Consider the following 27,816-nt stretch of genomic DNA (forward strand, 5'->3'; position numbering starts at 1 on the left):
GGAGAATTCTATTAAGTAGCAAATTGAGTGAGTCAAAAACCCATAGATGTGGAACCTGGAAAGGTCATCTGGTACAATAGATGTGAGTAGGGCTCGGTTTATTCTAGGAGGCCAGAAAAAAGATATTGGAAGGAAATTCACCAGTATGTTAAAGTAGTGGTCGTGGGAACTAAGCATGATTTCTTCTGCCTCCTTCTATCTTTTTCAGATTTTCTGTTATGTTGCAGGGGGTGGAGGGGAACATAGAAACCTGATATTTAAATTTAAAAAGCACCGGGTCCAGTCTCCAGCCCTCAGACAGATGAATGGGTACGTGGGTTCATTCAGCATTGATGGTATTTGTTCTCTTTATTCTTCAACTCATCCAGACACACACTCCCCGGCATCATGCCCAGTCACCTTTTGTCAGTGTTTTATTACAGGCCACCCCTGACTACTAACCAAATTGATTCCTGGACGAAAGCCTCTGTGAGCTGTCCATAGTTGAGATTTTGTTTCCCACAAGCACAATTTACGCACTCGCTTTCCATCCCTAGAAATCCATCTCATACCATAAAAGTACCCGAACTGACCCCAAAAGTGAGCGAAAAGAAAATAAAACCCAGATATATGCTTTGACAAACTTTTATCACATATGTAAAACTAAATACTTCATATAAAAAGCTGTGTCATGCAATGTTCCTTTGGGAGAAGTTTTCTGCCTGAGTCAGGCTGGCTAAGGTTTTAAAAATCTGAATCCAGTGACATTTGAACAGAATTTTCTTTCTTTTCTTTTCTTTTCTTTTCTTTTCTTTTCTTTTCTTTTCTTTTCTTCTCTTCTCTTCTCTTCTCTTTTCTTCTCCTTTCCTTTCCTTTCCTTTCCTTTCCTTTCCTTTCTTTTCTTTTCTCCCCTCCCCTCCCCTCTCCTCCCTTCCCTCCTCTCCCCTTCTCTTCCCTTTTCCGAAAAATCCCCCTATGGCAAGTTTAGACATGCTTCATTGCACCAAGAAGTCCTCAAAATGCTTTAAAATAAAGGGTTCTTCTGTCTCAAATATTTTCCACTGCCAATTCCGTTCGTGTAAATTCTTTAGAAAAAGTCTTTGCACGGCAAATACTGCAAGAAAGGCGATTCCCACTGTGACCTGTACACTACCACCTTGCTCTTTGGGGCAGTGAGTCAGTTGGCCCTTCAAATGCCAGGCGATGCCTGTCAGTGCCCAGGGGTCCCTGCGGCCAGATGCTCATCAGTGCTGTCTTTAGCCGTTGGCAGCGGCTTAGCTAAGATCGCGGTGCAAGATGATGCCCAGAGGCAAACATGAGGTCCCAAGCCCAGCGGCCCAAGGCTGAGATGCCCAGTCTTAGACGGAACGATTATTCCTTGATCCTCATCAAAATCGCTGCGCCTCTGATAGTGATGTTTGTTCCTTCTCGCGCAGGCTTTCCTGGAGCTGAAAACAAAGCCCTCGTCTTCCGCCCTTAAAAGTCCTTTATGCTCTTGGAAGTGGTGTTTATGTCCACCCTCAATCCTCCCATCTCTGAAGGATCGGGAAGGAAATTCACCTGGTTCTGTTTGTTTGTTTGTTTTCTTTGTGGTTAAACCTGGTTGTTTTCTCTAGACCGTTTCTGGCTTTCAGTCAACAAGCCTTCATGGCATGGCTCCTGGTACAGAGCGCTCTGGGAGGGGCTGGGGTCCAGAGACCCTCGGGAGACCCTCCCCACTTATCACAGGTTGCTGTGCTGCCCATGAAGTGTCAGACCAGCATTTCCCTGCCCTGGGTGCCCTTGGGGCCCTCTCCTCTCACCTGCTTACCCACCCCACACTCTCCCTCCTACTTCTCTGCGTAGGATCCAAATTACGATTTTTTTTTTTTAAATAAGAGTGAACGTCTAGTGAACACTTACTGTGTACCAGGCACTAAATGTATCCTTTTCAGAACTTTCCATATGTTATCTCATCTCATCATCATAACAGCTATGGTTTAATACTATTTACGTAGTTATTTAATGAGCCATTGGTTATCAGGTATATTAAAGAGAAAAAGAGAGAGCACGTGTACACAAACACTCACTTGGTGCTTACTATGTGCCAGGAACTGTCCCAAGCTCTTTAGAAATTAAAAAAAAAATTTTTTTTAAGTTTATTTATTTTAGAGAGAGAGAGAGGGAGAGGGTGGGGGTGGGGGAGGGGCAGAGATCGAGAGACACAGAATTTGAAGCAGGCTCCAGGCTCTGAGCTGTCAGCCCAGAGCTTGGCGTAGGATTCAGACTCACAAACCATGAGATCATGACCTGAGCTGAAGTCGGACGCCTAACCGACTGAGTCACCCAGGCGCCCCTAGAAATTTTTTTTAAGTTTACTTATTTATTTTGAATGAGAGAGAAAGAGAAAGAGAGAGAATGAGTGGGGGAGGGGGGAGAGAGAGACAGCGAATCCCAAGCACAATCCCAATCTGGGCAGTGTCAGCACAGAGCCCGACATGGAGCTCAGCCCCACGAACCACGGGGCTTGATCATGACCTGTGCCAAGATCAAGAGTCAGAGGCTTAACCGACCGAGCCACCCAGGCGCCTCCAAGGCACTTTCTATACACTGACTTAGTTACTCCTCACTGTGATGTAGGTACCGTCACTGCTTCTGCTGTAGTGATGGGGAAACTGAGGTGTGGAGAAATTGAGTAAGCTCCCGTAGGCCCCAGAGCCAACAGGTGGTGAAAACAGAATTCGAAGTCGGGAGGTCTAGCTTCGCATCCCATCCCCTTCATCGCGGAGCTGTGACAGCAGTAGCTGCGACTTCTGAGAACCTGTAATGTGTGGGCACTTGGTGGAGTCCGTCTCCTTACAGCACGCGCGCGTGTAACACTTCCCTTGCGGGGGTGGAGAGACTAAGGCAGGCCTGGACGCAGGCCAACATGTGCGCCCAGCTCTCTGCCTCCCCAGACTTGCTTCCAGCTCCTTCCACGGCCCCGTGTGAAAAACTGTCCCATGCCTGCCACATGTCGAGGCAGAGAGCAGCCTCCGTCTTCCTGAGAGGAGGCGTCGCGTGGGTCCGTGTCCTGTAAATATCCCAAACTGTCCATAAGGAGCCTGGGGGCCTAGGGGCCAAAACCCAGGCTGCTGTGCCGCTGGTGGGGAGGAGGGCTGGATGTCGAGAGAGAGCAGGACCTGGCCCCCAGCTGCAGCTCGGTGGTTCCCAGATGCTGGCTGTGAGCCGGGCTGGCACGGCAGGCTTCTCGGAAGAGGTGGGCACAGCATCGTGACCAGAACGGTGCACGATGCCGGGCTCTGAGTCTGACTCATGCAGCCTGGAGAGGAAAGATTCTGCTGTCAGACCGAAGGCGGCTCTCAAGATCGGGTGCTCTCAGCAGAGAAGCTGAAAATCATTCTGCTCAAGACAGCTCCTCTAAGGAGACATTAACCATGTGCTTCAAACCCCCACAGCCCGCGTTTCACAGGGGATAGCACCTGCCAGCAGACGTTCACACCCAGATTCCGATTGTTGGCATTCACATGGCAACTGCTGGCTCACAAAAAGCGGAGAGAAAAACAGTGTTGATCAGACCGGAGGCTTCCATTCATATCAAGTTCAGATGCAGGCGAAACTAATCCAGGGCAATGGAAGTCAGCGACGTGCCTCCTCATGGTGGAGAATTGACTGGGGCAAGAGGGAGCAAGAGGGAGCCCCAGGCATGTGTGTGACCACGTTCTGTATCTTGATCTGGATGGAAGTTACATGAATGTAGACACAAGTTCATCGAGCTGCGCTCAGGATCGGTCTCTGTGTATTATCCTCAATTAAAAAAACAGGGGCGCCTGGGTGGCTCCGTTGGTTAAGCAACCGACTTTGGCTCAGGCCATGATCTCATGGTTCATGAGTTCGAGCCCCACATTGGGCTCTGTGCTGTCAGCACTAAGCCTGCTTCAGATCTTCTGTCCCCCCATCTCTCTGCCCCTCCCCCCCTTATAAGTAAATAAATAAATAAATAAATAAGCTTTAAAAAAAAAACAAATACAGGGGTGACAAAGATCCCTCGGGTGGCCTGTCACCAGCCCTTACCTGCCACCATTGATCCCCACCTGCTGACCTGTGTTTTCTTCAGGTCTAGTCAATCCAACAGACAAATACTCACTGAGAATCTGTGCACCTAGCCCCTGCTACGTTCTGGAGACTCAGTGATTCATTCATTTGTTCTTTCATTCAGCAATTATGTTTGCACCCAGCCTTTTGGGAACACTGCTTGGGCCCGCTAGACGAAAAAGATGTTCCCCTATCAGGGGCTTGCGTGATTCGGAGGTGACGAGGCCTCCCACTGGTGCATGCCTCCTGATCTAGAGTCTCTCATGGAACTCTCTCAACCCTGCAGAGACATGGGCTCTGTCAGCCTCAGAAGGCAGAGCAGGGGAGGCAGAGTTTGACTTGAACTTGCATTGTGCACCATTCGGTACACGGTGCTGTGCCCACCTCCTCTGAGAAGAGTCTGTGCCCACCCCAGGGTGCCCGACTCACCCCACACAGGCCTCATCTTTACAGAGATGTTTCCCTGAGCCCAGCACACCTGCTGAGCAAGGGCTGGTCCTAAGGGTGGCAGAAGCTTAATATGTTTTGGGTGAGGAGGGTCTGGCCCAGGGGCCAAGAGTGACTTTGCTTCTCTGAAACCGTTCTCTCTCTCAGCCAGGCAACTGGGATTCTGAGAGATCACTTCTTGCCCTGCCTGGAGGACCAGTGCTTCCGGCCGTCATCCTGCCCCATGTGCCCCCAGTGCTTCACCAGTAGTATTTCCGAGTCTCTATTCAAACCCATCAACTACTTTACTGACAATTTATTTTTTTTCCTCGCCGCCCCCCAATACTTACTGACAATTTATTTATTTTTTTTTTTAAACGTTTTTTATTTATTTTTGGGACAGAGAGAGACAGAGCATGAACGGGGGAGGGGCAGAGAGAGAGGGAGACACAGGATCGGAAACAGGCTCCAGGCTCCGAGCCATCGGCCCAGAGCCCGACACGGGGCTCGAACTCACGGACCGCGAGATCGTGACCTGGCTGAAGTCGGACGCTTAACCGACGGCGCCACCCAGGCGCCCCAAATCCCTCCTTTTTGATTAGAGGAAAACATTAAAAAAATTATGGCTTCTGATGCCCTTTCAAAATGTGAGTCCTAGGCCAACGTCTTCTCTTCCAGTACAGAAAAGTATCTATGTTCCCACCACCAGAGATAGTCACTTAGACGAACATTTTGCTGTATGTGCCTTTACACACATATGTGCATTCACAAACACATTTATATTGCTATAGATGCAAGTGTGGGTAAGTGTACAGACATTTTAAAAACCGGAATCTTACTTTGAATACTGTTTTACCTCCTGCTTCTTCTACTTACGAGCAAATTAATTCTTTTAATACGACACAGCTAATTAGAAATCTTTGGTGTTTTGTTTCCAGGCTTTTTAAAAGTTACCATTTTTCTTAAACTAGAAACAAAGATTCTAAGGTACAGGAGAGGACACAGTGAAAGGTTAAGTCTTCCTCCAACCCTTTGGACAACCGTACCTGGTCGTGCTGGTATTAACTCTGGGGCTTCTGACCCACCCCCAGGAAATACTATCCTCCTTCCTCACTTACCGAGCGACAGTCACTTCCCAGCTAGACTTTGTCTCTCACCATTTCATGAGACCTGCCATTCACCCCAACTCTAAACACTGCCTAAGTGATTATACATCCCCCCTGTTTTCTCAGCTCTCCGAAACCTTGGATTAAGTGCATAGAGTAAAACACGAGCCTTTTAATTATCTTGGTTACTATAAATCGCAGAATCAAGCTTTTTAAATTTTTTTTTTTCAACGTTTTTTATTTATTTATTTTTTTGGGACAGAGAGAGACAGAGCATGAACGGGGGAGGGGCAGAGAGAGAGGGAGACACAGAATCGGAAACAGGCTCCAGGCTCCGAGCCATCAGCCCAGAGCCCGACGCGGGGCTCGAACTCACGGACCGCGAGATCGTGACCTGGCTGAAGTCGGACGCTTAACCGACTGCGCCACCCAGGCGCCCCACTTACTGACAATTTAAAAACCAGACCCCAGACTGAGTGCTGGGCACTCAAAGATTATTCATTCATTCAGCAACGTTGACTGAGTGCCTAGTACTCACCAAGCAGTGTTCTAGATGGTGGGCAAAGTTTCCTTCACAGCAGTGAGCAAAACAGCAATTCGCATAATGATTATATTGTCTCGGGGGACAATAAGCAAGAAAACTCAGGAGAGTGGCGGGGAGGGCCCCACTGGGAGGAGGAAGTTGAGTAGGCTTGCAAGAGGTGAGGAGGTGAGCTCTACAGAGGTCTCCGGGACAGTCGTTTAGGGCAGAGGGGGCAGCAAGCATCACAGCCCTGTTCAAGCCTCTCTGAGGCCTGAGTGGCTAGAACAGGGAGCAGGCGATGTTGGTCAGAGAAGGGCCTGTGGCCACCAGTAAAGATTTGACCTTTTACCCAAGCACCGGAGAGCTTGGGGCAGCGGCTTTCACCTGGGTTCCAAGAGGATACTTCTGGCCACCACGAGGACTGTGCTTGGGTTGCTCCCAAAGTGGATAGGGCTCTGCTGGGATCCCTGGCGTGGTCTATCAATCCCAGAGGGGCCTGACCCCCATCAGTCTGAGGAAGTCAGGGAAGGCTTCCCAGAGGTGGTGCCATTGGCTGTGTGTTGCAGATCATGTAGGAGTCTGCAGTCGGGGGGACCTGACCATACAGAGGCACATTCACACATTCATTTACTCCTCTGTTCATCCTTCAGCAGACAGTTTATTGAGCACCTGAGTGAAAAAGAGAGTCCTGCCTGTTCCTAGGGGAAATTAGTGCCCAACAGGGAGGGGAGAGACAGAGAGGCAGCCAAATGCATTAGAATTCCTTGTGGAAGTGTGATAATCAATGCATATTCAGGGAGCTGTCACCACTCAGGATGGGGAGAGGAAGGCCCTCAGACACCTTGGGTGTGGTCATAGGAGTCTTTCTAGACGATAGGTCATCTGAGCCCGTTTTGAAAGATGGACGTGAGTTCCTTAAGAACGTGAGAGGAAGAGGGTTCTAGACAGAGTACCAGCACAGGCACACAGGCATTCCCTAGTCACTGAGTGCCTACCGTGTCCCCAGTCCTGAGCTAGCCACGGGGGGTGCACAGAACACGGGGTGTTTTCTAGAATGCTGAGGAAATTTGGGACCACTGAAACAAAAGGCCCAATATGAGAGGAAACCCAGGAGCTGGGATCAGGGTGGGGGGTGGGGTGGAGAAAGGGCCAGAAGCTAGAGTCCCGCACACCATGTTCAGGACCCGGCATTTGGCCCTCCTGGCAAGAGTTGCCCATTAAGGCTTCCACTGGGGGTGGCATCTAGATTCTGACTTGTGTTTTGAGAGCTCACGGTGGCTCTGCCACAGAGGATGGAGTGGACGGGGTATGGCTGGACGCAGGGAGACCTGATAGGAAAAGACTGGAAAAGTCCAGACCAGGGTGATGGTCCCTGACTTAGGATGATGGGATGGAGCAGAGATCTCGCAGATGAGATCCCACCCATCTCGGAGACAGACTGGATGTGGGGATGCAGAGGGGAACCCATCACGGCAGGGGGTGGGGTGCTGGGCGAACGATGTGTCACCAAGGAGGACAGCACCCCTGGGAGGAATAGCAGACTTTGTGAGTGGGGCCTCCGAAGACAGTTCCAGGCCAGGGCACGGGGACACGCGGGGAATAGCGAGGCCATTACAGGTTGGACGAGACCCTACCAAGGCTCTGGTGCCTTCGCTAATTTTTTCACCACTTGATGATCCCCGTTTTGCAGATGGGGAAACCAAGGCACAGCGAGTTGAAGTAACTGTCATAAGTGGCAGGGCCTGTAAGTGACAGGGCTGGCATTGGGATTTGCACATAGGCAGTCGGGCTCTGGATGCCACACTCCTGCCCTCCACACTGGCAACCCCCAGCCCCTGGATGCAGGTGAGAGCCGGGAACATCTCTGGGGGGGGGGGGGGGGGGTGAGAGGAGCCACACGGGCCGATACCTTTCCTCAGCGAGACGTGGGTAGCTCTGCACCCCAAGATCCCGTAGGTGTGGCCTCAGCTATGTTCCCTGGTGAATTCGCACATGGCAGCTGGGCGCCCCCACCCTAGTCACGTCTCCGTCCTGAGCAGAGAGGACGTCGCTGCCCACTTACTGTCTAGAGACCCCTCGCTATCAACACTCTCGAGCTAAGCCCGGAACACAGAGACCAGCCACGCTACAATATGGGTGAGCCCTGAAAACATTATGTGAGGTCAAAGAAGCCAGCCACAAAAGCCACAGCCCCGTACCCAAGTCCCACACACTGGGAGGCTTGAACACCAGAAATTCATCGCCTCGCAGTTCAGGGGGCTGGAGTCCAAGATCAAGGTGTCGGCCAGATTGGTTTGCCCCGACCACGTGAGGGAGAATCTGTTCCGTGGTCCGCCCCCCCCCCACCCCACTTCTGCTGGCAATCTGTGGTGTTCCTTGGCTTGTAGATCTCGGTCTTTATCTCCCTCGTGGCCTGCTCCCTATGTGTACGTGCCTGTGTCGAAATTTCCCCTTCTTATAAAGACATGAGTCATATCAAATTGGGACCCACCCTAATGGTCTTCTTAACTAGATCTGCAACAGCTCTTTCCAAACAAGGTCACATTCTGAGGTTCTGGGGCGTTAGAACTTCAACATATGAATTTGGGGAAAGGGGGGGGACACAATTCAACTCTTAACGGGTTCATATTGTATCCTTCCATTTATACAAAATGTCTAACATATTCACGGACACAGGAAGCAGATTAATGGTTTCCAGGGACTCAGAGGAGAGGCGGATGGACGTGACTGCTTAGTGGGTACGGAGTGAAGTTCTTCACTTGGGGTGATGACAATGTTCCAGAACTAGGAAGCAGGCTTAGAGAGACGAGCTAACTTGCCTGAGCTCAGAGAGCTACCAAGGGGGTAAAATGAGATTTGCCCCAAAGCTTGTGTTCTTTCCCTTACAGCTGAGCCCAAATGGAGGATTCTCCTTGGGCAAGTTAACTAACTTCTCTGAGCCTCATTTTCTTTGTCTGCAACATGGAAGCAATAGATCATCCTTATCCTCTACCCCTGTGAGAATTCAAGGAGATAATGCACGGAAGAGTTGCTGGCACATTCTAAGTGTCTAATAAATGGTCGTTGTTGTTACTCTACCAGTCAGGGTCCATCCAGGAGAAACCAAAACAACTCTGTGTCTTTCAGACGGAGGAAATTTAATAAAGCGAGTCGATTTCCCAGGTGATCAAAGAGCTGAGAAGCCAAGCGGGGGAATCAGGAGGCATCCAGATGTGAGCAACAAGGGGAAACCCCTTCCACCCCTGCATGAAATGAAAACACACAGAGGTGGTTTTACCAGAGGCCAGCCCGTCCAGCAAGTGCTTGGCTCCTGGGGGAAACTGGGATCACAAAGGGAAGGACTTTCCAGAAGGAACCGGACCCCCAGAGGAGATCCAGTAGCCGCCACCAACACTGTCCAAAGAAGAGAGAAAGAAATATCCTGACTTCTTTCCTTGGACAGTCTCATGTTCCATCAGAGCCTCCTATTGGCCAAAACGACCCAGAAAACCATGGGCAAAGGAGCCTGGGAAGTGTAGTTCCCTGGGATGCAGCGGTCCTCTCAGCTGCCGGTGTAGGTGGTGAGCAGTGTTTACCGTTGGTCCACGTATGGCACCTGCCTGCTGCGTGGACGCGCCCCGGGTCTGTGCATGCCACAAGTCTGCACCGAGGGAGAGAGCAACGTTGCAGCCCATGATGCATGCAGCCCAGCCCCTCCCGTTGTCGTGGTGGAAGAACCACGTTGTAGCACAAGCATCAGGGCTCAGGGTGACTCGGTCGGTCTGCTCATCGGAGCCGTTGGACAGATGCACCTTCCTCCTCCACTGCCCTCAGCGCGACAGAGGGTAGAGGAGCTGGGAAGAGAGAAAGCCCCGGAATCTGCAGCGCCCGTTTTTCTTTGAAGTGAGGAAGCAGCTTTTACTGTCTTCCTTAGAAATCCATGTCCGTCGTTAGGGACTTTGTGGCATCTGCCCCTCGAGCTCGCACGTAGCCTGGCCTCCTGCCACCTCCGTCACTCGTTTGGCTCTTGAATCTTGCCACTCCGACAGCAGGAGAACTGCGCATGGTCCCTGCCGCTCTCCCGACAGTCCCGAGACATACAGGACATCACTGTGGGGAGCGCCTCCCTCAGGCCAGAAGGTTGCAGAAATTCGTTGGCAGAGGCTTCCCGTTTCTGGTTCCATCATATGCAAGGCATCGAAGAGGCTGGAGAGTTGGATAAGAAGAGAGGGGGTCAAGGGCCTTTTACTCCCAGGGTCTTTAGCATTGGGGTGTGATGTGAGTCACATCGCTGGGTCCTTGGAAGAAGATGAGGCACGCAGGGAGAAGGTCCTGTGAAGCTGGAGGGAGAGACTGGGATGACACAGCTACAAGTCAAGGTGCACGGAGGATTGCAGGCAAATCTCCGAAAGCGAAGAGAAGGGCACGGAGCAGATTCTTCCCTTGCTCTTTCCAAGAAAGCAGAGCTCTATTGATACTTTGATTTTGGACCTCTGGCCTCCAGAACTATGAGAGAGTCAATCCCTTTGGTTTTAAATCATCCTGTTTGTTGTGCTCTGTTACAGAGGGCCTCGGAAATGAAACCGGAAAACCCATTCAGCCTTGCCACTAACCACCGAGTCAGCCAGCCTCCCGAAATGTTTCTCGAGTCACGCTCCAAGAGTGGGTAACCTGAAGTAAAAGAAATGTGACTTTGTTAGCACCTGTGTGTCGAGAGCTCACTCTGTAGGCTAAGCATGAATACGCATCATCTCATTGAACCCTCCCACCCCACCAACCCTATGACGTCGGCACCGCTAACTGTCCTCGTTTACAACTGGGGAAACTGACTCTCAGAGAGCTGAAATAATTTTCCAAGGCAACATGAATATTTTTATTTCTTTCTGGGTCAATGGCTATTTTCAAGACCAGACGGAGCTGCTGAAAGCTACATGGACCTGTTTAGACGAGAAATGTATTAGCTTTCTAGGCTTTTCTTAACAAATCACCTACAAGCTTAGGGGCTTAGAACAACACAGATTTATGATCTCACGGTTTCCGTGGATCGGGAGTGCAGGCCAGCTGGGCTTTCTGGAACTTGGGGTTCTCTTCCAAGCTGACCGGTTGTTGGCAGAATTGGTTTCCACGTACAACGAAGCCCTGGTCTCTTGCTAGCCACCCGCCAGGGGCCTCTCGGCCCACAGTTACTTGCCACATGGCCCCCCTGGTGGTTCACAACATGGCACCGTGCTTTCTTCCCCACCAGCAGGAACATCTCTCTGACTTCTCCCCCTCCAGCCTGCCAGAGTGGGGTCTTATATAATGTGAGCTCATCATCGAATTCACAGGTTCCTCCCACACTCGAGGGGAGCACACCGCGGGGGGGTGGTGGTTGGGGATTTCAGGAACCATGTTAGGATTCTGCCCACCGAGTTCCCCTGAACTTGACTTGGGAGTCCCGGCTGTGTCTCTGACTTGGGGTGTGAGCTTGGAGAGTTTCCTTCCACACCCTTTGATTCTGAGTCTCCTCATTTATCAAGGACGGACAATAATACCAGACTCGGATGGGCTGCCCGGAGGATTAGATCAGTTAAACCGTCAGGCATGGCAGTTGCTAGGAGCCCAGTAAGTGCAGCTCCCCCCTTTCCCTTTGCAAAGCGTGGTTCAGTCACAGTGGACAACACGGCACAGGCAGTATGCCTGGAGGCACCTGGTCCCGGAACCAGAAAGCGTAGCTGAGCTCCAGCCTCGTGTCCGGCCCCACCGTTTCCGCTGCCCACCTCGCCTTCTCCTGAATGGTAAGAGTCCCTGCAGCTTTGGAGGTGAAGATCCCCAAACCAAAAAAACGAAAAATGCTTCGGAAAGATCTTCCTCGGCATACGGCGGGAGGGACGGTTCCCTCTGCCCAGAGGCCAGATCCCATAGCAAGGGTGCCCTCCTCTCCTGGTGCTGAGCTAAGCAGCAGGGGCTGTGCAGGTTGGGGGCAGATGTCGTTCGCCTCGTGGGGTCGCTTGTTGGTCCATCTGGCACTTTCAGCATGTTCCGTCAGGACCCTCACAAGAATCTCGTACCGGCCAGGGTGTTCTCACTTAGACAGGGAATGCGCCTCCTTCCGCAGCCCCCAAGTGTTAGCCCTGGCTATGACCCGTCGGCTCGAAGCACATGCTGGTGATTCTTGTGTTGGTGAACAATCAGGAAACTGAGGACCAGGACTGGCCCTGACGTCGAAGCGTACGGAAATCAGAGGTATGGAGGCACAGATCTGCAGACTGAGCTTTCTTTGCCCCTTCAAAGGAGAATTCCGGGTTGAAATTCCACTGTCTGCTCAACATGTCCAGCCTCACCTCCCGCCACGCCGGCTGGGATGCCAAGGGACCCTCCCCAGAGGGAGCCACTGCCCACCCAACTCCATCCATCCTTCAAGAGTTACCTTGGAGGTAGTCTTCCACATGAAACCTTAACCCCATCCATCCATTCATCCATCCACTCGTTTGTTCATTCATTCATGCAACCTAGCACCGGATCTCCCAGGCACAGGGGATTATGTCAAATGAGAAAGTCCCCCCAACTACACAAAAGGGACCCGGCCCTGCCCACCACCATGCCCACCATTCTCAGAGAACACAGCTTGAAGCAGCCTGCCTTCCACAGGTGGAGGGGGAGGGGTCAGATAGGAACCACCCATGTGAGCCGCTCTGAGGCATCCCAAGGCTCCCGGAGATGTAAAGGCCATCGGTCTGGCAGGAGGCTTCTTGAAAAGGTAACAAAGTGGGAGGGGGCCTACGGAGTTCCCATTTCTTTCTCTGAACAAGATCAACCCCGGGGCCTGGGACCCCTGGCCTGAGTGCGCCCCAAGGCAGACTCATCGTGATGCTTAAGAAGCTTCAGTCCCTCCCTTGCACGGCTGCTTCCTTTGCCTCATTTTGGGTGTCCTTTTTCTTTAGGGGGGCCTGTCTCATTGCACAAACTTCAGGGCCCAAAAAAAGCTGCGTCTGTTCCTGATAGGACTGTAGACGTAAACATCACCCAAGCAGGACTTCTCAGGTAGAAGGGGTCCCTGTCTGGGGGGCACTGAGAGGCCCTTTATGAAAGAAAGTACAGGGGCCCGGAATGTAACGCAGACCTCTGTGGGTAGCCCGCTTCCTCCAGCCGGTCTCCCTGAATCAAGCTGTATGGGGACAGAGACAGAGAGCTTCTGGCATTGAAACAGAGCTGGTGTCTAAGGGCAGAACGGGGGATCCAGGCTAACACCCGTCTGCTGATCCTGTAACCTCGCTCTCCCCAGGCCAGGGAGGGTGTCCCCCAGTAAGGACTGTGAGAACGTTTCCTTTCCTTACTTTATTCTCTGGCCCCCCAGACAGCTGGAAACGCACTACTCAGGCTGACCTTTCAGCCTCCAGCCAGTCATCCTGATCCGTGCCAAGCAAACACAGGCCCCCCCACAAAACCTGGCTGCCTCTGGGCTCCCCTGGAAGGAAATCCCAGAGGGAACGCCCCCCTCCACCTCCAGCATGCCCACCTGGGCTTGATTGGCTGTCGGGGAGCCCGTGCCCGCCCACGAGGGGCCCTGCAGGCCACCTGCCTGGCCTCGCTGACCCGGAGGAGGCCGGCTGGCTCCGGGTTGTGTGGACCCGAGGCCCGAGGCGGGGGTGGTCCAGCACCGCACCAGGGCTCGACATTTGCAGAGAGGTTCGCTCTCATTTATTAATGAGCCTTGGCAGTGGCCCTGTGAATTAGGGCTCAGTTGGAGATGTGGGCTCTGAGAGGCTGGCACAAAGGCAGCTGGAAGTAAAGCCTATGCATGTGGGGGCAGAAGGCAGCTTCTCACCCCTGCTGGGGCTGCTCCGGGCCCCTGTGACAGGTGCACACCTGTCCCTCCACCTTCTCCCCGTCGCCGTCCCACCCACATGCCTGTCCACACACGCACAGGCTGACACATCCGGTCATTCAGGGACATTGGTGTCTTGAGTCGGGGGCTGAAGTTGGTACAGTGCTTCTCCACGGAGGGCAGACACGGAGAGAAGGCCCGCCAGGCACCGTGCCGAGGGCTCGTGCTTCACCTAATCCTCACCTCGGAGGCAGGTCCTGCGGTTATCCTGGCGGTTTGAAGCAGGGAAACGAGGCACAGAGGGGTTGAGCGGTTCACCAGATCTGAACAACCCATAACGGACTCAGCTGACTGCTAAATTGCCCCCCAAGTGGCCCAGTCCTGCTGACCGCTAAGCGGGGTGTCGTATAAGTAAAAAGCTTGCCCTTTGGAACCAGATAAGTGAGTTCAAATCCTGGTCCTCTCCCCGGCTTCTTGGAGACTCAGTCTCCTCCTCTGTAAAATGGGCACAAGCAATAAATATAAGGGCAACATGGCATGGTACCCGCACAAAGTCACTCTCAGCTGCCCCTTCCCTTCTTCTTGGAGGGTGACTGGTGGGCAGGTCACCAGTGAAAGAGTGAAACGTCCAGGGTGGGGATGGGGGTAAGGAATGGGGGGCCATGGCATTGACGTGAGGAGGGCTGGAACAATTGGCCGCCTGGATTACCCACAAATCCGTGGCCTCGTGAACGAAGATGGAGAGAGCCACCTTGCACAGTGCGATAGACTCCGTGCGACATTCTTTACTTCTCTTTAACAAATTTCCCCTGGGCCAACTTCAGTTCAGGTTTGTTCCGGTATCTAAAGGTATAAAGCCTATAACTCAGAGCCATTAGAGGTAAAATATTCAGGCCTCCACGGACACGGTGCTGGCTCCCGGCCACGGCTTGCGCCGCTGACCCAGGTCCCGGCGCCTCGACAAGCCTCCTTTTCCAGCTGTGGTTTGAAGCCCCGGAAATGCGGTCCTGAGCTGCTGTCCGCAGACAGGGAGAGGTTCTGCCGGGGAACTGGATCTCAACAGGGAGGAAAAATGGCTTACTGAATAATGAAAGCTTTGCCATCACATGGCAGTGGCTTCCCAGGGTGCCCGAGGAAGCGCAGACTTTTTAGCTCTGGCTAAGAAAGGGGGAGGGGCGGGGGGGGGGGGGGGACAAGCGTCGGAAGGGGCGGACGACAGGCTCAGACTCGTGCAGGCGTCGACCCTGCGAGGGCTCGTGAGCCCACACCTCCGCTTGCCGGCATCTTCTCTGGGATGGGCCGCACTTCTTCTGAAACGTCACGACCGGGAAGTTATGGCCGTGTGTGTGGCGTTGCAAAGGGGGTCCAGGCGGGCCTCTGGGTTTCTCCTTTCGTTGCTGTCACTTCAGCCTGTTTCATGAGGCAGCAATCTTTACTTGGGTTATAAGAGTTGGGTAAAATGGAACTTGTCTGACAGCCGGTCACGCTGGGTCCCCAGCTGTGGTTCCCAGACCGTCGCCCAAGGATTCGCCTCTAGATGGGTTGTATCTGTCATATTACAATCGGCTCGTGCTTCCAAGATTTGTTGACTTGGGAGAGTTGATGAGAAGGAGCAACCGTTGCTAGACCTGTCGGTGCCTTGCAGCTTCGTCATTGGGCCCTCTGTGCCTTTTCTGGGAATTTTCACCTGCTGGTGGGGCAAGACAGATGGGAGGGTGAAGCAGGTGTTCTCTTCACCTTTCCTGCGTGGGCATGGAACCAGCGGGCCAGGAGAGAGCAGTGACTCCTCCTGCCCTGTCCCCAGTCCCACAGAAACCCCCTTTGGAAGAGGAAGTTCAGTGCCACTCAGCCACCATGGATCAAGCAGACTTGAGCTTGAGATTCTCAGTCCCTTGTCACCAGGTCACCCTGGCAGGTGACTTTGAGGGAGGCAGCGACAAGGATACCAGTTAAGAGAAAGGACACGCAAACCCGAACCAGGGCGGGTCATGTGGATGGAGGCGAGGGATGGGTCTGAAGCATCGCGAGGCAGCCAAGTGGCGAGACTGGCTGCTGGCTGAAATGCAGGCAGGGGAAGAAGAGGGAGGAGCCCAGGCGCCCTCCAGCGAGGACCCCCCCCCCCCAGAGGGCAGGGACAACAAGACAAGGGGAGGAGGCAGAGGGCTACCAAGGGCGGGATGAGAGTTGAAGTGTGAGCCATGCCATCCGGGTGGGGGTGTCCACTGGGCGGTTGGCCGCCAAGTCTGGAATAGGGGAAGGTGTGGCCTGGGGAGTCACAGTCTACAGAGAGTGGGACGTCACCGGGGGTGTAGGACAGACAGGACATGGGGGCAGACAGAAGGTGGGCACCCCGTGCGGGGGGGGGAGCAGGAGGAGCCCATGGAAGAGAGCGAGAAGGACAGTCAGAGGAAAGTTGGGAGGGAGCGTGGAGTGCCCCCCCAGTCCCGCTGCTTGCCTCGAGCTCCGTTTCCAAGTCCATCGCTTCCGCGGGCAGTCCACACATCCTTCTCCGCCCAGGCTCTGCCTTCCCTCCCGGCCGAGCTCTTCGGCACACATTCCCAAGGAGACACAGCCATCGTGTTGGTCGGTCCCTCTGGGTGCCCCGCGTGCTACATACAGAAGGTGGTGAGAAGGAGGTGCTCCCGAGATGGCCCAGGTAGCTCATGGAACATTCCATCAGATGGAGTAGGACTCCCTCCGCCCCTGCGTTGCCATTGCCAGCAAGTGCCGGAACGTACTTATGGTCTGTAATGGTGGTACAGCCGGGCATGGAGGCACGCGGGCTCCGAAGGATGATTGCCTGGGTTCTAATCCCAGCTCTGCTGTTACGATTCGGGCAGGCCCCAGGCAAGTCCCTTAACCTCTCAGGGCCTCGGTTCGTTTCATCTGGAAAATGGAGCGGATGAGAATAGCAGCACCCACGCGAGAGGATGACAGGAGGACTAAACGAGTTAAATCATAAAGCGCTTGGGCCAGTGAGATCCTCCATAAGCACTGGCTGCTCGTGGTGAGTGGTCACTATTGTAGCGATGGCAGTAGTTAGCATGGGAGCAGCTGCTCACCCCAGAGGGGCTCCCCTCTGCAGACTTTGGTCCTGTGTCCCTCGCCCATCTCCGCAGACTGGCAAGAAACCAGGGCACCTGCGCACCATTAGGATAGAGGGCCCTCCAAGTTCAGGCTGGCAGGCGGGGCGGCCTCCGCAGAGACGGCTTTGTTCAGAGGAATTAGGGAGAGGGCCGGCCCCTCCGCCCCAACTGACTTTCGGTGGACCTGGGAAGGGATGGTGGGCGATAGATTTAGAAGCCCCTGTAGGTGGCATGGAATTGGTGATGTGCAAACACACTGAGTGTCTTCCCATTCAGGTGACAAATGTGGTTCCTCGACACCTGCCTCCACCCGGCCTCGCCCTGGGCTCCAGGCGAGCAGAATCCTGTTGTGAGCTGGGGCCTCTTCTCTCTCTTTGTGTCTTTTCCCAGCATTTCTCTTGCTTAATGGTGAGAAGCTGGGGTATGGCTTCCCATTGACTTTGATCCTCCCCATAAACGGTCTGCTTGACTCACGATGACGGTTGTTCTGTTCTCTTCCTCGAGGTGGGGTATGGGGGGGGGGGGTGGTTCCTCCAACCTAGTGAGCGACTAGCTCACAGCAGCCCCGTCCCAGCCCACCAACACCCCCCTCGTGGGTCCTGCTGTGCCTCGGAGGGAGGGAAGCTAACTTTTATATTGTATTATATGCTTTTTTTCTTTTCCATGCAAACGAAAGCCCCAGGCCTTAGCTTCCGACCTCCTGGAGGAAGCTGAGGCTGACTGGGCTGTGCCTGGGAATGAAAGGGCCCCTGCTCTGGATGGGTGTGGGCGTGGCCTCTGGGACTGACCGGGGAGGACCAGTGAAGGCTGGGGGCCAAGTCTCCCAAGCCAGGGCTGTTTTCCAGAGGGGATCACTGGTTAGTCTGAAGACGGGTAAGAATAGGGGCCCAGATTAGCCTTGGGGAATCCTTCTTCTCTGCCCCAAGTCAGCGGGTGACCTCGAGTGAGGCTCCTGTCCCAGAGCCTGGATTCCAGCTGGCCTCCCTGCCTCCACTCTGCCCTCCGATCCTGGAGAGAGGCAGACCTCCCTCTAAAGCTACCTTATTACGTCCGATAACTGGTTGTACACTTTTCAACTGTCCCCTGCGGCCCCCAGGCCCAACCACCTGCCATCTCCTCCCCGTCACCTCCACCTCCAGCCACATACGTAAGCCTCCGTGTATCTCCCCAGACATGCCCTGACCTCCCCATGGGCCTCGGCCGTGCAGGCCCCTCTGTCTGCAGTGTCTGCCCTGCCTTTCTTCTTGCTGAATCCTCCTTCAGGGCTCAGCTGCAGGGTCAGTGCCATGGGCAGCTTCCCTGACTCTGCTTCCCTGATTCTGGCTCATTCCCCGCCGTAGTCCGGCGCCCAGCCTGGCATAGGGCGGGCTCTCGGAACGTGGGTATAGACCCGAACTGAGGAGAACTGGATGGCCGTGAATACTCAGCTTCTCTTCCGGGACCTGAGGGGCCCGCACAGGGGGGATGGAATTGACATGCTCTCTCTGGCTCCAAAGAGAATGGAAGGGACGGGGTCCAAAATTAGAGAAGCCCTTCCTGGAAAGCTGCCAGGCAGGACATCCAGCTCTGGGGGTTGGGGACAAAGGGACAGGCCACCAGCTATGCCTGATTAGCCCAGGCACTCTGAGGCCTGTCTAAGCCCACGACTTGGTGCATCCTCACCAAGTAACCTGGAAGCACCAGGGTTCCAGCAAGTGAGGGAGAATTTCAACCTGATGCCCTGGGCCACAGGCGCCGGAGGCAGTGAGACAGGTCTTAAAAACTGGGTTTCAATCTGGCTTCTGGCTGCCCAGGATGAGCTGTTCCCCCAGCACCCAGGATACTCTGTGTGCTCCTGGGAGCCTGCCCCACAAACCTGCTCACTTGCACCATCAGAAAATGCTGGTGAGGGGCGCCTGGGTGGCTCAGTTAGGCATCCGACTTTGGCTCAGGTCATTGTCTCATGATTCGTGAGTTTGAGCCCCACGTCAGCCTCTGTGCTGACAGCTCAGAGCCTGGAGCCTGCTTTGGATTCTGTGTCTCCCTCTTTCTCTGCCCCCCTCCCCTGCCCCGCTCTTGCTCTCTCTCTTTCAAAAATAAATAAACATTTTGGGGCGCCTGGGTGGCTTGGTCGGTTGAGTGTCTGACTTCAGCTCAGGTCACGATCTCACAGTCCGTGAGTTCAAGCCCCACGTCAGGCTCTGTGCTGACAGCTCAGAGCCTGGAGCCTGCTTCCGATTCTGTGTCTCCCTCTCTCTCTGCCCCTCCCCCGTTCATGCTCTGTCTCTCTCTGTCTCCAAAATAAATAAAAACGTTTAATTAAAAAAAAAAAATTTAAAAAAAAAAAATAAATAAACATTTTAAAAAAGAAAAGAAAATTCTTGTGGCCTGGCAGCTGTGTGCCCTCCAGGACGCCGGCTCTCTCTGCCTCCCATCTTTCCTCTGTCCCTTGTCCTGTTCTCAAGCAGGAGAGGGAAGCAGGGTGGCACAGTGATGGGAACTCTGGTGCCAGGGTCAGATAGGAACAGAGCCCTGGCTTGGCTGCTTAGGGCTCTGTTACCTCTGGTAGTTACTTGCCCTCTCAGAGCCTTGGCTTCCTCATCTGTTAAATGGGTTCACAGGAGCTCCTACTCCATAGGTTATTTCAAGGCTTTAATGAGAAAAAATGGGAAACCCTTAGCACAGGGTTTTGCAGGGGGGGGGTGGGTGCTCAACTGAGGCCAGCCCTTTTCAGTCTGGAGACAACTTTGTTGTAATTTGGTAACGGGGCTAGGAGAAAACAGAGTCACCGAGTCAGGAAGGTTTTGTTCATTTTGAAAACTGCAATAGCATACATATACGCAGACAAGGGAGAATCCACGTGAGTCCTGATAGGAGATAAACCTGGCCCGATCCCTTCTAGTAGGGCCAGCTGTCTCTTTACCACTAGAGCAGAGCTGAGTATAATAACAGCTCACATGTTTTAAGCACTTACAGTGTTCCTGGCACAGTTTGAAGACTGCATTAACTTGTTTACTCCCCCCCGACAGCTCTCTGAAGATTTCCCCATTGATGATCCCATTTCACAGATGGTAACAATGAGGCACAGGAAAGTGAATTTGCACCCAGAATCACGCAGCTGTGTGATAGAGCCAGGACTAAACCCCCCAGCCGAAGGATTTCATAACCTACTGTCTCTGTGGTATCTGGTCACGAGATGATCAACAGTAGGGCATGGAAGGGGCGCCTGGGTGGCTCGGTCCGTTAAGCGTCCGACTTCAGCTCAGGTCCTGATCTCACGCTCCGTGGGTTCAAGCCCTGCGTCGGGCTCCATGCTGACAGTACTGAGCCTGGAGCCTGCTTGGGATTCTGTGTCTCCCTCTCTCTCTGCCCCTCTCCCATTCGTGCTCTGTCTCTGCTTCTAAAAAAGAAAGAAATGCTAAAAATTTTTAGAAAATATTAGCAGCGCATGGGGCACTACGTTGAGAAGAATGTAGACTGTGGTCAGGGGAGAAAAGTACTGTGATTGATTAGCAATGCCTGCGATGGACTTGAGAAGGGAGGACCCAGCTCTGTGCGGGCCACCTCCTCATCACGAGCCCTGGCATCATTGACTGGGAATGATCATTCTGTGATGCAGGGGCTGCCTTGCACATCATAACATGCCTAGTCGCCTCCCTGGCCCCCTGGAAACTACCCGCCAGTTTCCAGTGGCACTGAGCTCCCCCAAATTACAACAATCAAAGCTGTCTCCAGACATGGTCCCCTGGGGGGCAGAATCGCTCCCGGTTGAGAACCTTTGCATTACACCAGGCAGCGGGGGATGGGCAAAAGAGCACCGAACTCAGAGTCAAGAGAGCAGAGTTCTAGGCTTGCCCGTCACCAACCAGCCCATCACCATAGCAACAGCCCTTTGCCTCCTCAGGTTTCAGGTTCTTAATGTGTCCAGTGTATGGGATGAAGTAGATGGTCCGAACGATCCCTTCTAGAAGTTTATGATTCCCCACTCTGATTCTCCTTCCCTCTCCCAGGCCCTTCAATTAAAACCCTCAGGTTATTGGAGCATAACTTTCCAGAAATCTGCAGAGGCAAACCAACGGAAAGGCCTGGAATCTGCAGAGAGCTGTTTCGCCCCCCTTGGAGCTCCGTATTTGCTCCTCATTAAAAGAAAGAAAGAAAGAAAAAAATAAACAAACACTGAACCTCGGTACTGAGATTTCATCCAGGCAGCAGTTACGAAGCAGATACCAGTAGAAAAATCACAGAGACAATAACTGAACCCCTACTTCCCTGTGTTAGGAGAGAAAACGAGCTATTGGTTGGGGAAATCTCCCTGCCCTGTTCAATTATGAATCTCGGCAGGAAGCCTGGAAAATCCCGGCCCGCCCTGGAGCGAAGGGTTGGAGGAGGCGTGAGGCTGGCACTTGGGTTCTTGAAGAACTCACCAAGTGACAGGAGAGATTTGGGATGGTGCGTGAGGGAGGCCAGGCTCCCATTTCCTGCCAGAGGGCCAGGGTGCCGGGGCAGGTGGAGCCTGGGGGCCCAAGAGCCATCTCTGGGGTCCTCAAAAAAGGCTCATGGGGGAGGAGACTTTGCTCAAGGGCTTGGTTTATTGGCCACCAGTAGGTGGGAGGAGACACCACCATTTATGGGGAACCTTCTGCATGGTGGCCTCACGCGGTCTCCTTTCCTTATTCCTCATGGCAACTGTGTGAGGTCCATTATCCCTGCTTTATAGATGAGGAAACAGGGATGCTGTCTAATTAACTGGGCCGATGAGGGTTCTCCCAGGGGACTGAGGAGACAGTCCTCAGGAGACTGAGTTCACAGGACACACGACTTCCACCTGGCAGCACGGGGCCCGGCCTTCGGCATTCCTGTCTGCCGACGCAGTGTCCCTCCTGTCCCCTGGGCTCTCTGGTCTCCCAGGAGCCTGGGCTCCTTTTCGTGTCTTGCCAAAGCATTGCACGCTTACCCAGAAGAATGAAGAACGACCGGCCCCCGGAGCCCACAAAAACTGGGTTGGAATCTCTTTCCCCCGATGAAGGCGCAGTTGGCTGGGGGTTGGGATTCTCTTGGTTGCAGCCACAGAAACCAACTTCTTCCGGCTGCCTCCCCAAAGAGGACTTTATTGGATGTAGAGGGTCCAAGGGATTGAGGCGGTTTAACGGCAGGCCACTGAGGACACCCTGTTCGTGAGCTCCCCAAGGTCCCTTGGCCCCTGGGTCTCCTCTGCTTTTGATCCCAAATCCAGGCTCTCAAAAGAGCTTCTCACTGGCCCGGCTCTTGGGCCAACTGTGTGCCCAGGATTTCCAGCCGGGGACAGAGCCATCCAGCGTGGCCACCGGGGAGAACTCTGTGTGAGGGACCCATCCCAGAGAAAGACACCCTCCACAGGTACTCCCCGGAGGTACATCACAGCCTCGGGATGGGCTCAGCGCCAGGCACGTGGCCCGCCCTTCCTGTCCCCATCCTCCCCCACCCCGAGTCACTGCCCAGCTGTGCAAGCCCAAGATCCTTAGAATCCAGGTCTAAAGAGCTGCCTCGGTTTACCAGAGTAACTTTGCTCTCCAGGTCCCTGGTTTACAGAGACAGGGTGTGAGGACACAGGTAGAGCTCTCTGTGGGAACCCCACTGCCTGGGGGAAGGAGCGTGAAGCGGAGCCCAGCAGGCACCGAACGGGAGTCTCGCCCCGTCGAAACAGGTGCCGTCTTCCTTCCGTTGCCAACGACCAGAGGGACTTCTGTCACAAATGCACCGCCGGCCCCGCTTCCACACCCTGCTACTCCAGGGAGACACCCTTTTGGACCTCGCAGCTCACCTCGCCTGTGAGATGGAGGAGGAAGAAGCGTCTTGGAGACAGAGCCCCACGCCCCCGCCCCTGCCCCCGCCATCTGGTTATGCAGATGAGAGCCGAGGGAGGAGGCCCGTCCGGGTCCAAGTTGCTGTGCAAGGCGTTCTTCTCGGTCGGAACCCGTCACCCCTCGACGTGGCTCTCTCCTTGTGGCCCACGGTGGGCGAGGGGCGAGGCAGGCGGAGGGCCGGGTCCCCCAACGGCCTCCCCGCCTCACGCTCCTGGCAGCTGCAGGAAGCTGCGAGTTGAGGCCAGAGTTTAAATGCGTCCCTCCTCACAAGGCGTCAATGTGAGGGGAGCATGAAGGGGAGCCTGTTAACCCCGGGGGAGCGGAGCCTGCACTCCCCCAGCAGCTGGGCCCCTCTGGGAGGCACAGGAGACCCCCCCCCAAGGGGCCCCTGGGCCGGGGCGCAAGCCTAACAGGTCACCGTCCAGCCAGCCAGGCGGGAAATAAGATCACAGACACGCAGAGCCCCCGGGGACCCGGGCTCCCTGAATTAGTCAGGAGGAGGCCTCCTCCAGCTGCAGGAAAGCTCCCAGGGCCGCCCCGGCGCCCACGGCGTGAGACCCAGTCCCCTCACGGGGTGATGCAGACACCTCCATGACTGGAGCCCCGCCTACCCTTTTCAGCCTCAGTTTCCCCTCACCATGTGCGCTTTCTTCCAGAAGCTCACTCCCCGGAGCTGTCCCAGACACCCCATCCAGCACGTCTCTTTAATCCTTTGAAACTCCATGAACTGCCCACCCCCCCCCCCCAACTTCCCTCATAGCACATGTCACCGGCTCGCTTGCTTTCAGGTGATGTATACACTCACCTCCCCGACTGGGCTGTAAGTTTCTTGCCAGCAGGAGCCACATCTTTGGGCTCCCACGGGGCCTGGCCTCAATCCACGAATACTGAGTTAAAAGAAAGGATGGGCAAAGGGTCGAATGGACGGACCAGGTCTCCGTCAAAGGAAAGATCCCGAACGGATCCTGTAGGCGCAAGGAGGCACCCGCGATGACTCTGAGCTAAGGCTGTGGAAAGAAGGAAGAACATGTGTGAAATGTGCCCCAGGCACTGGTGGCAGGTGTCATGATGCCCAAAGAGACTGCCCAGGCTCTGCATCCCAAGCACTTGGCCGTGGAGAGGACACGGAAGGCTCGGGTCCGGTCTGAAGACAACCCCGAGAAACTATATATTTGCCCTCAACATCACCAGGATGTATCCTTCTCAAAGTGCTTTGGCCCACATGGGTCTCATCGGGCCTCACTCTGGCTCTGAAAGATCATAAAAGTATTTCTCCAGTTTCCGGATCAGGAAAAGCTTTCCCGACATCCACTCGGCAGCCCAGGTCAGGTCCTCGATGAAGCGCTCTCTGGACTCCTCGTTCAGACCTCTCCCCTCAGTCGTAACTGCCGACGTAACTGGAAAGCTCCGGGATGGCAGAGGTCACATCCGCCTTGTTCTCTTCTTGTACTGCTGTTGCAGCGACCGAAACCCACCCGAACGGGTAGTGCCTTCAACATGATTGAGGTGTATTTGTCGCTCATGTCACAGTTCAAAGTGGACAGTCCTCTTAGCTTTCCTCCACAATCGGGTTCGGGGACTCGAGCCCTTTCCGACGCGTGGAGCCACGCGTGACTGCTGGGGGAGGGGGTATGGAGATGGAGGGCTGCACCCACTTCTCCAGAGATTTGTCCAGAAAGGGCACACGCATCACCTCCGCTCACACTCCATTCACCGGCTCGGTCACGCGGCCGCATCTGACTGCAAAGGACGTCGAGGAAGACGGGGCGGCCCTGCATCCACTAAAAAGAGGACGTGAGTTTTTTGGTGAGCAGGCACTCCTGCTTCCGAGGGTCCAGCGTCCAGCACGTAGCAGGTGCTCACTAAACACAAGCTGGATGAAGAAACGGAAGGTCATGGTGGCTTAAGGGGGTCTCACAGAGAGCCACTCACAAGCTGGGGGGCGGGGGCACCCCCAGGAAAGTCCAGTCCAGCCCACGCTGCCTCTTCAAGCCTGCAGTTGTTCTCCGGGAGCCCATAAAGTGGTTTCCCAACAGCCCGCCTCGCTGCAGCTGGAGAGAGGCCAGCGCGTGGGAGGACACCAGAGCGTGCCAAGTGGGAAATCACAGCCATCGGGAGGGTTCTCTGGAGACGCAGTCGTGGAGGTGGAAGAAATCAGGAGAGAAGTCTGGGGGGGGGGGGTGGGGAACGGATCAAGGGAGCCGGAGGTGGGGAAAGTGAGGAGCTTGCGGGGGAGAATTCAGATTCCGATGTGGAAGTCCTACCCCCAGTACGTCAGACCTTATTTGGAGGTAGGGTCTTTACAGAGATAATCAAGTTATAATGGGGTCATGAGCATAGGCCCTAAACCGTATGGCTGCCATCTTTATGAAATTTGGGGCGCCTGGGCGGTTCTGTCGGTGAAGCGTCCAACTTCAGCTCAGATCACGATCTCATGAATCGTGGGTTCAAGCCCCGCGTCAGGCTCCGCGCTGACAGCTCAGAGCCTGGAGCCTGCTTCGGATTCCGTGTCTCCCTCTCTCTCTGTGCCCCTCCCCCCCACCTCAAAATTAAACAAACATTAAAAACCTTTTTTTTTTTTTTTAAGAAAAGGGTAAATTTGGAGACAGACTTGCACACGGAAAAGACTGTGTGAAGCTGAAGGCAGAAATCAAGGTGATGCCTCTACAGGCTGATAACTGCCAAGATGGCTGCCAACCGCTGACGCTAGGGGGGGACCCAGAATGGATTTCCCTCAGAGCCCTCTCCTACCTTGGCCTTCTGGCTTCCAGCACTGAGAGACGGTGAATTTCTGTTGGTCGGGCCCCCCAGCTTGAGGTACTTTGTTACAGCAGCCCCGGGAATGGGAACACACTGCCCTTCCAAGCTGGCATGATGGTGCCCAAGTCACTTCCGGCCGGACCTCTGGTCCCTCCCTCATCTGCACACACATCAAAGGACGGGAAACAGGGCCTCCCCAAATGAAGTGCACTGCTTGCATTGCCCTATGCAGCCTCCTTTCTCCACCCCTCGCCACCCTCACCCCATGCGCCTCCCTTCCAGAGTGGCTGTTGCCCACCAGGGGTCACCCCCTTGGGGACCGTGCAGTAAAGCCCCATCTCCTCAGTTTTTCCAGTGGGACCCCCACACCCAGTTCCGGCCTCTTCTGCCTCCGCCTCCCCCACTGCTGCTTTCCACCCAGACCACACCGTCCGAGGTTCCAGAACCTAAGGCTGGCCTCCCTGCACACCTTTGCCCCTCTCTGTGCCTTTGGCTTGTGCTGTTCACCAAAGCGTCTCCCGTGTACATATCAGCGCACCTCAAAAATCCTAGCCTTGGGGCGTCTGGGTGGCTCAGTCGGTTGAGCGACCGACTCTGGATTTTGGCTCAGGTCATGATCCCGGGGTTGTGGGATCGACGAGCCCCAAGTGAGGCTCAGTGCTGAGCGTGGAGCCTGCTTAAGGCTCTTTCTCTCTCCCTCTCTCTCTCAAATAAAAAAAAAAAAACCCCAAAATCCCAGCCTTAGCCAAGCTCTGCCCCCCGCTACCACCGTCCTGACCGGTCTAGGGCCCTGGGTTACCCTGCCTCCAGCCCGAGCACCCCACCCTCCGGCCTCAAGTATCAGCCGGTGCCTTTCGCCCCAAAGTCTAGGAAAACAAGCTGTCTCGCCACCAGAGGGGGATGGGGACCCAACCGACTGGAACTAGTTGTAGCTCTGAGGACATACCGCTTCCTGCCTCCAGAGTGAGGGAGGCAAGGACATGGACCCTGACGCCGGGCGGCCCTGGTTCGAATCCCAGCTAGGACACTTAGTAGCAAATGGTCTTATCCTCTCTACCTCGCGGGGTCACTCTGACGATGGACTGAGTTAATAAACGACAGGTACTTGAGTTAGTGCCTGGCACCTGATCGGCGCTAAGTAAATCCTTGCTGCTATTCTTAAAAAAAAAGGATAATACTGCTTTTTTATCCGTGAGGATAATACTCTTCCCCACCTCCCCGCCCATCAGCCTGGCCAAAGCCTTGCCTCCCCTCCGCTCTCCACTCCCTTCCCGAGGTCCTGGGTCCTTTCCGGAATGGCCTGTATCCTCCTGGAAACATACAGCGTTTCCGTCCTACAAGCTGCTCCCGCCCCTTCCCACGGGAATTGGGGTCCGGGCTGGGGGCAGCTTGACCCAGGAAGGCGGGGGCGGCGGGGATGAGGGTGCCGTGCCATCCTGTGTCTGAACAGCCCTGCAGGGACATCTAGGACCCCGCACTCGACCCCCCGACCCCAGCTTTGAGCCCAGCCATAACTTCAGGACAGAAGCCTACAATCCAAGCGCCTCTGATGCCCTCCCCTGCCTTCCAGCCCATTGCCACCGCCCAAAACGATACTAGTGGTCATTTCTCTTATCTTCTTGTGTCGTCGGTGCCCCGGGACCTTGCTCCGTGAGGGCGAGGACGTTGCCTCAGTGAACACGTCCGGCACAACAGCGTCCTCGGTGAAAATACCGTTGGGGGACGAGTGGTGCAGAAAAAGCCCCACTCGGCACCCCCACCCGCGTGCCCCTTGTGCTGGATGTTCACAGCCCTCCTGTCTTTGGGCCCAAAGGGGCCTGGCCGTGTCAGGCCGCCTTCCCACCTCCCCGCCGTCCCGGCCGAGCCAGAGCGGCCGTTTCCACGGCCTGGAGATCCCATCGCCTGTGGCTTGGGCGTCAGGAGACCGCTTCCCTGAAGCCCACCCCGCCTTCTTGGTTGCCGTGTGGCTGCCCGTCCTCATCTGTCCCGGGGCGGCAGACCAGCGGCCCACACTGCATCAGAAGCGCCTCCCGCGCTTGCTGAGGGGTCTTGGAAAGGGAGCGGCAGGGACGCAACGCCAAGGAGGTGGATTCCAGGGGCCGCCGCTCTGCGCACACCAGGCCTCGTCTCCAAAAGGGAGCAAAGAAGACTCACCAGCTGAGGCCGAATGCTTGGTGGCTCGGAACTGGGCATCCGCAGTGAGGCTGGCCTTCCAACATCGCTCAGCCTCTTCCTCCCGTCTTCAAAGCAGCGA

General features: G+C 54.8%; 1 protein-coding gene across 2 annotated transcripts in view; it reads left to right on the forward strand.

Annotated features, from left to right (window-relative positions):
* Nucleotides 1–27,816, forward strand: part of CACNG4 (calcium voltage-gated channel auxiliary subunit gamma 4) — a 59,744-nt gene that overhangs the window by 14,229 nt on the left and 17,699 nt on the right. Inside the window, exon 1 of one of the 2 annotated variants that reach the window (XM_058702573.1) lies at nt 22,902–24,596. The exons of the other annotated variant lie outside the window; for it this stretch is intronic. Within the exon in view, the coding sequence (XP_058558556.1) occupies nt 24,434–24,596 (163 nt within the window). The 5' untranslated portion in view covers nt 22,902–24,433. Of the gene's footprint in view, nt 1–22,901; nt 24,597–27,816 lie in introns of those variants that run through there. 2 annotated transcript variants of the gene reach the window in all.

The sequence above is a fragment of the Neofelis nebulosa genome, chromosome 16 (genome assembly GCF_028018385.1).
Source record: "Neofelis nebulosa isolate mNeoNeb1 chromosome 16, mNeoNeb1.pri, whole genome shotgun sequence".
Lineage (NCBI taxonomy): Eukaryota > Metazoa > Chordata > Mammalia > Carnivora > Felidae > Neofelis > Neofelis nebulosa.